This window comes from Aquila chrysaetos, chromosome 20, assembly GCF_900496995.4.
Source record: "Aquila chrysaetos chrysaetos chromosome 20, bAquChr1.4, whole genome shotgun sequence".
Classification (NCBI taxonomy): Eukaryota; Metazoa; Chordata; class Aves; order Accipitriformes; family Accipitridae; genus Aquila; species Aquila chrysaetos.
The window spans coordinates 17,263,147-17,279,023 of NC_044023.1; the positions used below are offsets into that span (position 1 = coordinate 17,263,147).

General features: G+C 42.9%; 1 protein-coding gene across 35 annotated transcripts in view; it reads right to left on the minus strand.

Moving 5' to 3' along the window:
* MAGI1 (membrane associated guanylate kinase, WW and PDZ domain containing 1) overlaps positions 1-15,877 on the minus strand; it is a 356,594-nt gene that overhangs the window by 19,197 nt on the left and 321,520 nt on the right. For 25 of the 35 annotated variants that reach the window (XM_030043384.1, XM_030043366.2, XM_030043363.2 and 22 more), the window contains 4 exons: positions 12,157-12,373; positions 6,096-6,173; positions 3,271-3,362; positions 2,059-2,251 (listed from right to left, as the gene is read on the minus strand). In XM_030043384.1, the coding sequence (XP_029899244.1) occupies positions 2,059-2,251; positions 3,271-3,362; positions 6,096-6,173; positions 12,157-12,373 (580 nt within the window). The remainder of the gene's footprint in view (positions 1-2,058; positions 2,252-3,270; positions 3,363-6,095; positions 6,174-12,156; positions 12,374-15,877) is intronic. The other 10 variants (XM_030043387.2, XM_030043372.2, XM_030043370.2 and 7 more) reach the window with 1 other exon arrangement.

Sequence of the window (15,877 nt, forward strand, 5' to 3'; positions counted from 1 at the left end):
TTTCTTGAAGTGCTGGACCATATTGCAGCTAAGCCATCATCTGCTGGGAAATCAGGAGAGTTCCCCCCTGCCTACATCCCAGCACAGTGTTTTTCTTCACCTGAGCCAACCTCAGGTTAAAGCTTGTGGCCCACAATAGCTTCCACTTCTTGTTACTCAGCCAGTTCTCCACAGTACATTTGCGCAGCGGAGAGCAGCATATTGCACTTGTCTCTGCCGAATGGCTGCCTCCGCTAATCGGGTCACTTCTCCAATTTGGTGAATCAAAATTAAGTTGAAGATCTTAAAAGCAACAATAAAATGGATGCCAAATAAAATCTCAACCTGTAAACTCGTGATCCAAAGAAAAAGAACTTTGAAATATTCTTGGACAGAAGTACCTGTCTGCACTTATATACTCAAAGTATGTACTAAGTATACAGTATTCTACATATTAAGAATACAGGAGTAGAAACTTTCCCCTGTATAAATCTTAAGACTTGGCGTACCCATTTGGGTGAACAATCTTTTTCTACTGGCATACAGATGACGGGAGGAATAAGGGACCAAAATTCAGGAAGAGGCTTCTCTACAAAGTTATGCCAGAATTTAAATGCCTGCAAATGTAAGGTGAAAGAAGGGATCCTGAATAATTTATCCTAGAGTAAGTGTCCACATCTGAAATGATTCAGAAATAGCTCAGTCTGGGGTAACAAGCCCCTGAATGAAATCTCAAGAGATGTCTCGCGCATCTGAATCTTTTATGGTAATTTCCAGCCTGAAGGCTGTAAAACTGGATAGAAAATCTACGCACAAAAACAATACCAAAATTCAGCTGCCCTTCCTCTTCCTCCCAAAGCTCATCTCCTAAAGCTTCTCTCACAGTGGCAGCGCTTTGTCAGGAATGAGAGAGAGGCTATTAGGAGAGACATAACCTGGCATTCAATCCACAATGGGAAGAAGGAAAGAAATGAGAAGCGAACAACTATTTAATATTGTCTGGAAGGAGCTCAGCCGTGGATAAGAATACAGAGCTATTTTAGAGGTGCTGTTCTAGTCCTAACTTCCACTGCAGGCCTAATTTTCAACCTGAATGTTATTTTGATGCTCTTTAAGATGAAAGTACATCACTGCCTAGTTTTCTGCTGATGCCTAAACTGGAAAAGCTATATAATATCCTTTCTTTTGAATAAGTGAGCTAAACCAAATCCCACACTTGAGCTCCCTAAAGGGACACACAAGAAGAGGCAGCACCCCAGTGTTACTCCCCAATATTAAGCATAAGGTCGCATGTCATTTAGAAAGCTCATGCTCGTGTCTTCATTTTCTTTGCTATCAGCACATTTTTCTGTCACTAATCTGGGTGCCACCGTGCAGTGTCACTTCGCTCTGCATCTTTGTCTTTCTGCTAGCTTCTTTTTTGTCCATTTAGACCATACGCTTGTGCAGTGTGTGCACAATGCCCAGCATAATTCAGCACACAGAAATCTCTCTATTACAACAAACATGCACACCCTGCACTACCAGAACTGACAACGCTTACAGTTTTGCACCCTGTGGTTAGTTGACTACATGTTGCAACCTCAGTTGAAGCTTCTCCTGTGCCTGGGACATCAGCCACGACACACCAATGCCCTCACTCGCTCTCTGCCCTTGCCTCCCCTCCTGTGGACTCTTCAGCATCTTTTCCTTCGCTCCTAGTTTAAGGGTGGCTATCAGGCAGCACAGTTATTTTGGGAAGTAAATAGAAAACACAGGCGGTCAGGCACAATGTCTGTTGCTGCTTGAGTCAAACTAAAAATGGTATGTTGCAACTGAACAGTTCCCCATTTTATCAGAAACCTTCATGAAGACTGGGGAAGCCAACTGAGGTTGAGAGTCTTGACTGGAAACAAAATCTTTGAAACTTATTCGATCAAGAACAAAAAAGACTAAAAATAGGCAAAAGAGGAATAATAACACCACATCCCCTGAGTTTTCCCAGTATTACAAGGAGGAGCTTTTTTTCTTTAAACCGTTTGCTGAACAGATGGAGTCTGGCAAGAAAATCTACCCCTGCAGAGTGACACTGCAGCCTACCTGTGTAAACCACTTTGCGCCTGACGGTCAGATTGACATGACCTTGTTTGGCTGCCTGTTGCATAAGCTGGACGACAAGCTGGTGCGATTTCCCGACAACAGGCGTCCCATCCACACAGATCAGTTCATCACCCGATCTCAGGCGGCCGTCAGCATCAGCAGCACCCAGCGGTACAATGTGACCGATGTAAATCTGATGAATTAGAACAAATAGGAGAAAGGAAGGAAAGCGGAGGGGGGCAGATAGAGAGAAAGAAAGAGAGAAGGAGAGGAGGAGAAGAGGAGAGAGAGTGATAAATGAGAACTAGCTCAACAGCCAGCTGGAAGCAAGGGGCACTGGTAGTTAAGACTCAGTTTGGTAGGGACAAGAAATTGTTGACAAATGTCTCCTGGTCAGGAAAGTTGCTCCTGTGAAAGCAGCTCCATGTGAATATAGCCACATCATGAAATTGTAATAAATTGACATCTTGTTTCACTAGGCGGTCCATTCACTCTAATGACAGATAGCCTCAGGAAATGTGTTCAACCAGACAGTGACCAGAGAGGAAGATGGCTAAAAGCACTGAGGGTCTTGTCAAGGAAGCTGTGATTGAGTTTTCCTTTCCATTGCCTCTAGGGTTTACAAGCTCTGTACTACTCGCCTGTCAGCCAACTCAGTCTTGGTTTATCTACAGTGAGTTCTGTGGAGTTACTCTCACATGAGAAGAATTCATGGCCTCTCTTTCCGTAAATGACCAAAATAATTTTGGCAGGGAAATATGTGGAAATTTACGCTGCCACTATCTAGCTTTGACCCGTGCAGCACATGAAAGCCTGACACCTTCCACAGGCACTGGATTTATGGAAAAGAATTAAGCGAATTCAAGGATGGAATTGACCAAATGGAAAACCTGACACTCTAAGATCAAAATACTTGCACACCCAACCAGGATGTCCTTTCCTCAGTGTCTAGGCAATTTCAGACCTATGTATTTTCATTTGGGCTATCGCGAAAACAGGGAAAAGCAGGGGAAGCCAAACCCATTTCAGTTATGGGAGTTTCGGTTTGTTTTTTGGAGGGAGGGTGGGAAGGAGTTGCAGGACATAAATACATAGCCCGCTAGTTACTTCAACAGAGATGCTACAGCACACTTCTGCACATGTGTACATGCTACCGCTGTGATTCTGGAAGATGTCGTGAGTTAAAACATGACCACTTCTGGATATACTCACAGGTTCTCCAGGCTCATTTCCACCTAGAATCCTAAATCCAAAACCGGTTTCCTTTCTCCATAGAAAGATATCCTGCTCTTGGTAATCTGGAACTGAAGGGAAAGAAGGAAAACCGTAATTTTTAATCAAAAAACCCACACCTTTTTACCCCAAACCAGGACTACTCTGATGTACATGCAGAGGGATCTGCTGCACAATTTTACTCATTAAATGAGGTGGTCTTGAATTTTTAGACGTAATTAAGAACATTTATAGCTTTAAATACTAAAGGATTATTATTTAATTCACTACTAAAAATTATACCGTGGTTTCTGCTTTCTAGGTGTCTAATTGTGACTTGCCATTTGTTTATCACTGTAATATTTCCTTCCATCAATATTAGCATCATTACCCAGTGCAAGAGCCTCTTCCAAATCATCAATAAATAAATGTGTACAACAGAGAATTACTCTGCCAGAAACAATACAGCTGCCTCCTCTTTCATGGGAGACAAAAGAGCCACTTGTTATGACTTCTACTGTTTAATTAACTTTCACAAGCATAGTTTGCTATCTGTTTACTGACACTGCTTTAAATAACTATGGGACAGATCCCCCGTTGGTGTAAAACAGAAGGGCTCCACTGAAAACAATGCAGCTCTCCTGACTCTCACTTGCTCGTGTATGGGCTCTGTAAAACCACCGAACAGATAAAACCAGCTGGAAACATAAAAGAGCCCAACCTTACCTACTCATTAGTATGGAACACCAGCAAGCCTTTTACAATGAATATTACATACAGTGAAGTACTAACCTTGAAGTGCAGTTGAACAGTAATGTTTTATATTAACTTATTCATGCTTGCTTTCATCCCTTTTTTAAAAATGCAAAATTAATTGCTAACATTAAATCATATCAGAAGACAACTTCAGGTTCATTTAATATTTATTGGTTAGTATCTGTAACATTGACTAATTTTGTAATGATCTCCTCCCCAAATTTATAATTAATGATAAAAAAGCTGAAGCTGTTCCTTTACAAGTCAGCTGCCTATATCTTTAGTAAAGAAATCAAAGTATATCATTCAAGAATGTAATTTAAATAAGTGCATACTCAGATACAGGATGCAACACGTTTAACGAAACATCATCTAGTTTTCTGTATCTATGAGCAGATAAACAGGTTGTTTTCCATTTACATCAGTGTCAGACTGGGCCCTAATTGCGTTTTACACTGTCGGTGCCTGTTGCACAAAGGTTTGGGTCTAGTCATCTGGTGCTTTTCAGTGTTAAGATTTTTGGTTAGCTCTGATGCTCTGTCTTCAATGACTCAACAGGTTTAAAATAGAATACGAATTTCAGACCTGGGAATACCAAAAATCAAAAGAACAGGTGAGTGCTAAGGCACAGATGTCTGCTTTGACATTTTCAATCAAACTGGTTTTATATATAATATTTTCACATTTTAATTAACTGCAGTTATAAACTAAGCTTAAGACCCATGCACATTACCTTACTGAACTAGAGGCTAGTTTTTGTCCAGATACAATTACAGAATAATCAGGTGATGAACACGCTGGAAACCTGCGTGGTTCATCTGTTCAGGCGAGTTGGCTGAAGGCAGCTCGCCACCGTACAGACGTGCGGCACAACAGCAGAATTTAGACAATGAATTAATTGGGTTTTGTCACTGCCTTCAGCGAGGGGGAGCGTGAAGAGCAGACACGTTCGGAAGCGTCTCTCCAGCATTTTGCAGGCTTTTTTGGCAAAGGCTAGCCCCAACCAATTAATAGCGTGTGTTGGATCTGTCAGAGGCAAAATGGCTTCCGCAGAGAGCTTCAGCGTGGGCCCGTTTCCTCGGCATCTCTCAACACCTTCCCATTTGTCAACTCTCCAGTCTCACTGAACGATGCCTTATGTTCCTGGTTCGGGTACCAGCTAGCCAATTAACGGCCGCTGGAGATAACGGCAAGCCGAGGTGTAACGGCGGTGTCAAACCAAAGCAACAAAAAAAAGACAAGTCTATACCCAAAGAAGCACGTTCATTCATGTAATGCTCCTTCCGCTGGAAGGATTACAGGGAGGTGAAACACAGATACAACAAACATACAGACAACGCACATTTACACAGCGTGAGTACAAACCACACAAAACTCCTTTTACCGCTTTTTGCGTCAACTCTGCAGTGTGGCGATTCACTGGCACAGCCCACAAATCCCCATCCACCTCTGCGCTTCCATACAGCCGAGGTGGGACCCCCTGAGGCTCTCCATACTGGAGAATTAGGTTCTCCATTATTCGGGAGTGCTTCAGAGAAACCACTTTCCTTACTTAAAGGGAAAATTTCATGGTGGTGCTGAAACTTTATTGAAAACAAATGAAGAATGGCCTCCAGGAGTCATTCGTTGCTTCCTTGCACCTTGACCTGATCTCAAGTATGTCTGAGACTTTCTGGAAAAAAAGTGTGCATAGCCCAAACGGGTAAAACTTGCCGGCGTGCTCGTCCAGAATTAACCCAGACCATTTGGAGAGTGCCACAAAAGTGGTAAGAAGAGTTCTGCGGGGACCGTGAGGAGGAATGGAAGGAGAGGCGAGTGCCACAGCCCCGTCGATGAGCCACACGGACAGACTCATGAACAAAACGGGAACATGATACCCCCCCACCGCCGCCTACGAAATCCGCTGCTAGCCAGCACACAGTAAAGCAAGTACTTTGCACCTTCGTGGCTAACCTTGGCGTACGGCCCTGCCAGACTCCCTTGGTGATGAAGAGCCCCCCGCCACAGAGCAGCAATGACACCAGAACAAGACATCACAAGACACAGATACATTCTCGGCACAGTCTTACATTCTCCAAAACTCGTGGAATTGATTTCTCTCTCTCTCTCACCCTTGCTCAGTCCAGTTGCAGGCGAAGGTGACATAGCTGTAATATTAATTTTACAATTTTGCAAAGCTTAATGTATCTGCTTTCTTGTTAGTTCATTTAATTAATTTTGACTGTATGGATCATGTTAGGCTTTCATGCATAAGTTGCTAAGGTTCTAGCTACTATGGATTACGACATACTAACTTTCCCATCTATTTGCACATGCCTGTGTACATCTGGATATATAATACACACACACATATGAATTTATACATTTATGTACATGCATGCAGGTATATTTGAAGAACTCTTTTTTCTCCTCAGAGGAAGAATCTCTTTGAGAACACCTTAAAAATACTTCTCTAGAAAATATTTTCCACCATCATGACACAGTTAGTTTTCCAAATGGAAACATCTTTTCCTAATGTTAAAAGAAATTCTAAATACATGGTAATGAACAATGAACACAGTGCTTGATTAGAGTAATTTTAATCAAACTTTCCTATACAAACTTTAACAATTATCTTACACGTTATATAAAAAAAAAATCTGCCCAGCGTGATGTCAGTTTCAACAAAAGATGGATTAAAAAATAATCAGTATGAGTTTGCTTTAGTCACTAGCTCATTTGAGGCAGCAGCACTCACAATGACTCATAGCTTGGCAAACTACAAAAGTTTTAAGGCCCAGATTCAGCAAAGTATATAAGGACAAGTCTGAAATTAAGAGTGAATAGTCTCACTGAAGCCAAACGAGAGTTTCAGTGTTGAGAAGTCCTGTGATTTAGCCATAAATCTCATGAGATTACGCACTTGCAGGAAAGCCCTGCCTTCTAAACTATCCCACTGCAGGAGAATTCCAGTTTGTCTGTCTTTTCCTTTCAATCAAACCTTCTGGTGGCATAGAAAGCTTTCAAAAGATGGCTTCGGCACGCTCTTGACAAGAAGACCAAGTTCTGCCACTAAGGTTTGGGGAAGGCTCGATGCCTCGACTGAGCCGTGGACCAGGCTGGTGCCAGATGAACACCAGCAAAGTCTGCCCCCAACCCAGCTCCGTAACGGTTCAGCAGCATCTGCTGCTCACGCAACATGCTGCAAGTACTACGGTCCATTTTAGCAAGACGTTCTCTAAGGGCATGGACACATCTGTGTGCCCAAGTGTACGACTGTAACTGTTTGTCTCCTATTAATATAATAAAAGGACATAACCCTACCAAGGGGCTTTTACTAACTATCATCTTTAAAGTCAGTCCGATCAGAAGGCGGCTGCAATTTCCTGAGAGTATTTTCCTTTTCTATTTTAGGGAGAAAGTATCTAATGTTTGGTATCATTGTGCAAATATTTTTAATTCTATGTAATTGCTGGTGAGTGAACGCTACACATTGGGGTCAAGACTTGTTTGTCTTATTTTAATTAGATTTGGAGAGAGAAAATCCTACCAAATAAATTATGTGCCTGAAAATAAAATTCAACTATTAACGATAACTTAAATATTTTAAAAGCTTTAAAAATTATCTATCATGTTCTGCTTTACTTTTAATTAAATGCTTAAGCCCTTCAAAGGGATTCATTAACACATCTGCAATTCAGATTAATTCATTTTGTCACTGCTGTTTTGACAGATGGCCATATGTAGGATACGGTATTTTGCAAAGCAATCGGGCCACATGAGAAAAATTTGACAACAGATTGTGTTAATCTTTAAGGAAGTTTAATAATACATTGAAAAATAAAAAGCATATTATAAAAATATATTTTCAATAAAACAGTGCGAGATTTCATAATTGTGGCGCTCTGATAAACTATTCAATTGCTGTTTCTCTCACTGAGTGCTCTTCATGTATGTCATTCCTGGATCTTGGAACCGCTTCAGTTTTTAAACCTTAAGGGTTTGTCCTTCTCTCTGATTCATGTACACAACTCCCACTAGCAGCAATGAGTTACCCATAAAGAGGAGCTCAGGCGGCTAAAACTTAGCACCAGCAAAGAGTGCATTTGTTATCGCCACCAAATGATCTGTTTTCAGATTCACTTAACACAAAGCCGGCTATTCTCAAGTCTTAATCCAGCAAAGAACTGCAACTCTGGGCCAGATTGTAGCAGAGCATTTGAGCTCAGCCTTAGCCTTAAAGCAACCAAGTCCCTTTGGGTTTACAGCTTGAAAATAAGCTTCCTTGGACTGGAGCCCAAGCACTCAGCACCTTGCAGGCCTGATCCCTTCACCCAGGGGAGCTGCATGTGAAGGAACTTTAGCCCGCATTTGTTGAATGAAGTTGCACTTCTCATCTGCCTCCACTCAACCAGAGTCCAGACACAGTTATGGAGCTGTTGCTTAGGTTTGCATTATTAATTCTAGCTTAATTTTTCATCTTTTTTTTTTTTCTTCCCCTAAACAGGCAACATCTGTGGCTCTCCTCCGCAGAATTGGAGTACTTCCTGATATTAAGATGCATTGGGTAAATCAAAAAAATACATGCTTTTACAAAACGATGGGTTATCTAGCACTTTTGAACCAAATTCTGCTCTACCAATGGCTTCAGTGAGACAAGTCACAGAAGTCAAATACAGTCTTTTTTTATGAAATACTGATTCAAAGAATACTCAAAGAAAGGAAAAAAGCATTTTACCAATTCTGAAAAATTAAAATCTTGCCTGTGTGCTTTCCATGTCTACATCATTATTATTATTAATATTAATAACAGTGGGGTGCACTCCCAGTGAAAAAGGCAGTAGGTGGTCATTATAGATTCAGTACTTCTTAGAAACATCCTGGAGATGATGTATTCATGTATTGAATAAAACCTCTTTATATTATTATTTGCAGATGAAAACAAATTTTGTCTGGGCTAGGGCTAATGAATTCATCTTCTTGTGTCAACTGCAGTTGAAAAATTGCACTATGTTCTCTTTATACTCAACAATTTCACAAATGGGATGAAATAAAACACTTAAGATGATCTAATGCTCTAAAATTCTGTCTTTTTTAACTTCATCATATACTTCGACAGAAATGGGTGTTGCTGTTTTTCAGTCTACTTGTTGGGGATTCAAAACCCTGCCTCTCAAAATAACATTTTATAATCCTTTTCAGGTTTATTAAAATTTAAGGCCATGAATCAATAGAGAGCAAGTCCTGGACTGGGCAGCAGGGAGAGCTGAGCTGGGGCTCCGGGCAGTGGGGGCTTCTAGAACCAACCAAAAGGCCCAGTTACTGGATGCAGCAGTCAATCTCAGCACTGGCACTAGAGTGACATCCTCCTGCTGTACATAAGACACTATTTAGTTCTGCTCACGCCTTCATCAGAAGGATGCAGAGAGTCACACCTAGCACCCAAAGCTACGGATGTCGTGGGAGAGGAGATGCTAACCTCAGTCCCAAAGCCAAAGGGAATGGGTGCTCAAGGAAAGAAGAAAGCGATAATATGACTGTGTCACCACCAGCCAAAGAAGGCACTGGAGTTAAACTGAACTGCAGCTGAGTAAAAACACAAAGAACAGCACATTTGGAGCAGACAGACAGTGAAACCGGAGGCCCAGGGAACAGTTTCTCCATCCCGCAGTCTGTGGTGCTCCATGTCAGCAGAGCTCCCTACGAGTGGTCCAAGAGCCACACAACCGCTGCTTGGGCAACACTGCGAAGTCAGTCTCAAAGGGAGGAGTCACGTTCATAACAGAGCAGCCACCAATTGTCCACTTTTCATGCAGACCAAACACAGGGAAAGAAACACAGTGGCTCACCTCAAGCTCCCAGAGCAGAAGCAGCACTGGGTTTCAGCTGTGAACCACAGTCTCCACTTATGAGACTAGTGAGAGGGACAAAAGGCGAGGGCTTGGGGAGGGAAGGAGAAGGAGCTGACCACTGACCTCTAAATAAAATCCCCAGTCACACTTTGGGATCAGACCGCGACAAGAGACAGAGCATGTCCAACTGCCTTCTTCACTTAGACTGTATCTTCCCTGTTTTTCTTCACCTGTCATTAGGTACAGCAAAGCCACGTCACTAGGTAAGAGTGCAGGTTAATCCCCAGGGAATGTGTTTCACTCCAGCTTAGGGTCCGAAATTCATAGGCTCTTGGACACTTCTGGTGGCACATGCTTACAAGGAGACATGACCATATCACACTTCTGCCATTCTCCAAAACCCCTCTCTCTATGAAACCAAGAAATCTCAGAAAACGCCCTCCTGGGAAGCAAATGGCAATGGGACGAAAAGGTGGTAGAAAAGCACTGACGTTCAAACAGGTAGGTCTCATGTGGTAGAAGAAGCAGGAGATAAGGATCGAAGCAATAGAAGAGGATCAACCCCACTACAGAGACGCTGGACTACGGAAAGGTGAGACAGGGACGCTGAAGGGATGCAGCAGAACCCAGCCTAGCAAAAGGCCCAAGCAGAGAGGAATGTGGCAGACGGAGAGGTGGGGTGTGGGAAAGCAGCAGGTCAAGAGGCCTCTGGAAGGGCTCTAATCACAGACCACAGACAAGGATAAAACCTCTACAAGACACCTGCAGCCATCGAGGAAAGAGGAAGGATTTAGCACACGGTGTTGGAGGTGGAAACAGAAGGGCAGCTGCCCGCCTGTGCACTTCAGGATTTCTCCAGCTCAGCCTCCGGTTTTATCGGGAAAGACAGGCAGGAGTTAAGGCTGCTAAGCTGATACTAATGACTAATTAGTATGAGTTAAACAGTTAATTAGAAATTAGCTAAGTAGCTGCAGGGGGTCAGAAGCAATGCCAGCACAGTGCCTATGGGAACCACGTGAGCTGAGCAGGGGTGATGCCAGTGCCATGGGACAGCCTCAGCCTTGGCCGTGCAGGCAGGAGAAGGAGGAGCTCTGCCCACAGCTCCGCAGGGCTGAAGAGTCACCATCCCTCGGCTCTTGCACCTTTTTCCTTTTTCAACGAGGTGCACGTGCAAGTTCCGTCACTGCACTTCTCCGTCGATCAGCGTGACCTGGCCCAAGAGCCCGCAGGGTCGGTACGCCTAAACCTTGGGAAGGGAAGGGAAGCAGCGCACAGAAGCTGAGACACCTACAAACTGCATTGCTGAGACATTCAATCCGAAGAGACGCATCTTCAGCCAAGAAACTGTGACTCATGATTTAATTTTTCCAGGACATAAGATTTCAAAGTGATTCATTTGGTCAGAAAAAAACAGTCCTACCATTTTTCATTCTGGCGTAATGTTCATTTCATACTGGTTTTACCAATTTCCAGTTAGCACAATAAAATCAAACTCCAGGTGATACTCATACAGCACCAAGACTTTGAAGCTCCCTTTTCTGTAATGAAAGTAACTATTGCTTTTGAAAATGAACGTAATACGCTAACTATTTCTTTAAGAAGCTTTTACAGATTCAATCTTCTTCAGCAGTGCAATTAAAGCAAAGCCAGCGTGTTTATTTTGTTTGCACAGAAGAAACTGATTGAAACCATATTTATAGTCTTGGAGCAGAGTCAAAGCCCTGCTGAACTATTAGCCAAGTGTGCAGATTATTAATTGCTATAAAAGCCACTTACAATATGCATTTGATATCTGTATTGTTAAAGTGTCCACTCTGGTCAAAGTAAAACGGCTCAGCTGGATTTTCTCCTCCCCAGGGTGAGACTGGAAAGCATCTGATAGGAATTTCAGCAAACTAAATACTTCCCCTCCTTACTGAAATTCCTATGCATATCAGACAATGAGTATTAACCTCAAAAAAGAGTTTAGGATCTGGATAACAAACTTGGAAATTCTCCTTCAGCCTAATTTAAAAGTGAACTAAAAAAATAGGGGAAAAGATGATCTTTAATTTTAAAGGGATTTTCCACATTAAGCTTTGGTCTAAGTGCCCTTTCCTAGAGATGATCTAAAGTCATTCCTCATCAGAGAGGAAACTGCACCTCTATCAAGTAGATATCATTGACAGATACCAAATTAACAAACTGAAGCCTTATATTTTCAACATAAATCTAAAAGATTCAGTTCTTCGCAAAGAAAATATACAGAGAGCAGCTGCCAGAGCCGTAGCCTTAGCAACCACACCTGCTTCATACTCACGTCGGCTTTCATACATGCTCCTGGACTGGGCCCAGATTTTGAATGGATCTGGCTTTTTCTGCCCAGAACTGTCCGGTTGATCCGCAGCCGGCGCCTCCGCAGCGGTGTAGTCCGGCAGCACCTGCGTGCTGTGAACGGGGGAAGCGGTGTGCCCGCTGCGGTGGCTGGAGACGCTATGCTGAGAACTGTTTTGGCTGTCTTTCCTTTCAAGTGGTTGCTGTAAGGAAGAAAGCAAGTGGAAAGAGAGAGAACAGACGGTTATTGGTCTCTGAGTGGGTGTTTTCCATCAATTTTTCTCCCTTCTTTGATCAGGGTTTCTGCATGCACATAAATAAATATATAAATCACAGTTTTGCTGCCACAAGTTAATGCTGGGTACAGTTAAATTCCCCGATGACAGATTTTGATAGGCAGACTGACAGAAAGAGATATGCAAAACAAAGTCATTTATCATAAAAAAATATGCAGTTCTCCATCTCACACATAAAACAAATCTAAATCTCATTATAGGTTACTAGTTTCAGTGCACTTATTTTTTTCTACATTAAGGAAGAAAAACTCAACAACCTTCTACTCAGATAACATTAGGATCTAACTTGAGCCTGCAAGAAAAAGGAAAAACTAGCAAATTTCACTGTGAAAACTTAAACAGTCCCTCTGAAACAGATGCAAGCACAGCCCTTACTATGAAAGATCACTTTTGCTCTGCAGCTCTGGCAACCCCCACATCACAAGTGGGTGGACAACAGAGTACCACTTTCATGTCTCTGCTTCCCAGAGCATCCACAGGATTACGGCAGACCTTCACAAATGTGAAAATGTCTGTTTGCAGTTTGATTTCCTTGTTTTAATTGAGCATATTAAAACAGGAAAAAACATGTCCGCCTAAATTCAAGGCTTATTCAAAAGCAGTATGTCAAGAGTTCTGTCTGCTCAATATTTAGCTAAGCAGGGTACATAATTCTTAACTCAAATTCACAACGGTGTGCTCAAATGAAGCACAAGTCACATTTGCATTGCCAGGATTTGTACTACTCAATATGCAGCAAAATCCTCCCTCAACAAGAACTCCCCAAACTGTACAGCAAATGCTTTTTAATGCTCTTTTGAGATGGCCTTGGGTTGGCAACAAGGTCGACTCCAATCTCCCACCTGCTCTGGCACAGGGAACTGGCACATTCCCGGGGCTGCTGTGATGCAGAGGGCGGCCGGAAAAATAGCATCCTACACGTCGTTTTTACAACATCCACAATTTCCCGGCTAGAAGGGGTCAGCCTCAGGCAAAAATGTAAAGCCTTCTGCTGGTAAGGGGGTACCCAAAAACATTGCAACAGGAGTCTCTGCTTTCAGGGACTTCTCCATGGAAAACCAAGCAGGGGTTGGGAGATAAGCCAGGAGCAAACACAGAGCCGATCAGCATGGGGGGCTGAAGCGCCCACAGGTCTGGGGTCCCCCTTCTTTACTCTGAACACAAAACCCCGGGCGGCCAATGGTCCATCGTAGCAGGGGTGAATTAATTAGAGAGGAGAAAGTCACCATACGAAAGTGCTCTCTTCTTGAGTCTTAACAATAATCTTTTCTGGTTTTAAGTTGCACATATTTTTAGGTTTACACTGAGAAAAAAAAACAGCTCCAACAGCCCAAATGACTGTGACCTTGCAGCCTTACAGTTGAGTTGTTGATCCACTACCAGCATTTTTTTAAATGATATCTCGATCGACTAGAATGTGAAATTGCCTTTGTCCTTTAAAGCAATTTTGAACAAAGCATACCTGCTGTGATTACTCATCCGCAGACTTTCAAATACAAATATCTGAGCCAATTTCAAACATTTTTAGCTTTTTAAGTGGTAAAAGAAGCTAATTCACATGCAGTCCTTCAGTTTTTAAATGAAGTAGTTTTAAAACATCTATGCTGTGGATAATCACTCTTTTGCAACTTAAAAGTAATAAAAAGAAAAAACACTTTACAACTCCCAGTCCAGCCATCTGGATTGTTTTGTTTGTTTGGCCAAACTACTAAAATAACTACAAGCATCCTGTGAAACTTCAGGCCAATCTCACTGGAAATAGCTGGTTTACAGAAGTTGGAATACAGGGACTAAAATGTGAAGCTTTATCCAGCCCTTGGGGAAATGTTGAGAACTCTCTGGAAACTTTCTGATTTAAAAAGAAACAAAGTTTGAACTTTAAAAAGTGCTCTCACTTTATGATATGAAAAGTCTAAATATTGAAGAAACTATTACTTCTGTTTCGTATTTGGGTTGCAAATGGAGGTGTCAGCATACCTCAAGCAAAACCACCTCTAATTAAACTAGAGTTGCAATTGCAAATACACAGATATTTTGCAAGAAATAGGGGAAAACTTCTTCAGAGGGATAGTTCTTTTTCCAAACAATAACTCCTGCCGAAAGCCTGAAACATCTCTGTTTAGGAGTTGAAGAAGGAGAACACAACCATGAGAGAAAGGGGAACACAACCATGAAAATAAGGCCTATATGTAATTAAATTAATTCAAGACAATATTAATCGACTTTCACATCACCAGATGAGGCCGAAAAGGTTTTGGGCCAGTGGCTCCAGCACATCATCATCATCAGGAGGTCTTGCAGGGGTCTGACCTCCCTGTTCTCTGCAGTGCTCCTGCAGCAAGGACTCTCCAGACGAAGAAGTTTGAGCCTTGGTGCAAAGGTGGAGCTTTCCCAAGAGAGATGAGCTGATCATATGCCAATGAAAGGATGGCTTCTCTATCAGCTGCCTCGTTCCTAGCTTCGGGGCTGATCCTCTTGGGCCCGGATCTGTCTCGCTCACGCGTGGGCAGGAAAGCAGCTAAATCAGGGCCAGATGAGCACGGGGCTGTTTGGTGACAGACCGCTGCAAAGCGGGCGGTTCAGACCTCACCCGGAGACGCTGATCATGTTTTTCAGTGCAAAGGAAAGCAGATCAGCTGAATCGGGTTGACTTCTGACAGTAGCTACAAGAGCACAGAGCACTGAACTACCCAAGTCAGCAAGAGCATCCCAATCCTCCAGAGTCTGTGCTCTTCTCCAGAGCTGTTGGTAAGCATAAACAGCTTGCCAGAAAGACTCTTGACCAAAAGTGGCTAGAAATCAAGACTATGAGGACTCCCTTGAGTCCATTTAGGCAGACTGCACACTTAAATACAAGCGACAGGAAAAAACAATCACCTTGATACTGTATTACAGCCATGACAAAATATATATGTGGAAAGCTGGAGCTTCTCCTGCCCTACCCAAGCCCCAGGTCTGAGATGCACTGCCTGTGCCAGCTTCCCTACACCCTTGCTGAAACTTCGCAGTGCTCATCCTGCAAAACGTAAGACTGGGAAGTAGGTCTTTTCTAGCTGCCCTTTCCTCGCTGGTTGAGGTTAACAGGACCATCAGCGTGGCTCGGATTTCCAAGTGCAGCGTGGGTGCAATTGCTGCAGAAGAAGGGGCAGCAGCGGTCAGGGTTTGGGCATACATCAGCCTTCCAGGATTTCTTCCTCTCACTGTGCAATCCCATTTTCAGCCACAGGCGTTGCATTTGCTGACCCGAAAGGCAGCTTCTCCCTCAGCAGAGAGGCTGAGTGAGCCCACACTGAGCACTACATTGTCCTCTGATTACAGGGAGGGAAGAAAACAGCAAAGGTGATGTGAGCCAGGGAGCTTGCAGCTGTTACGTTTCAAAAGGAGACAGGAGGAAAACTGCTTACAAAAGTC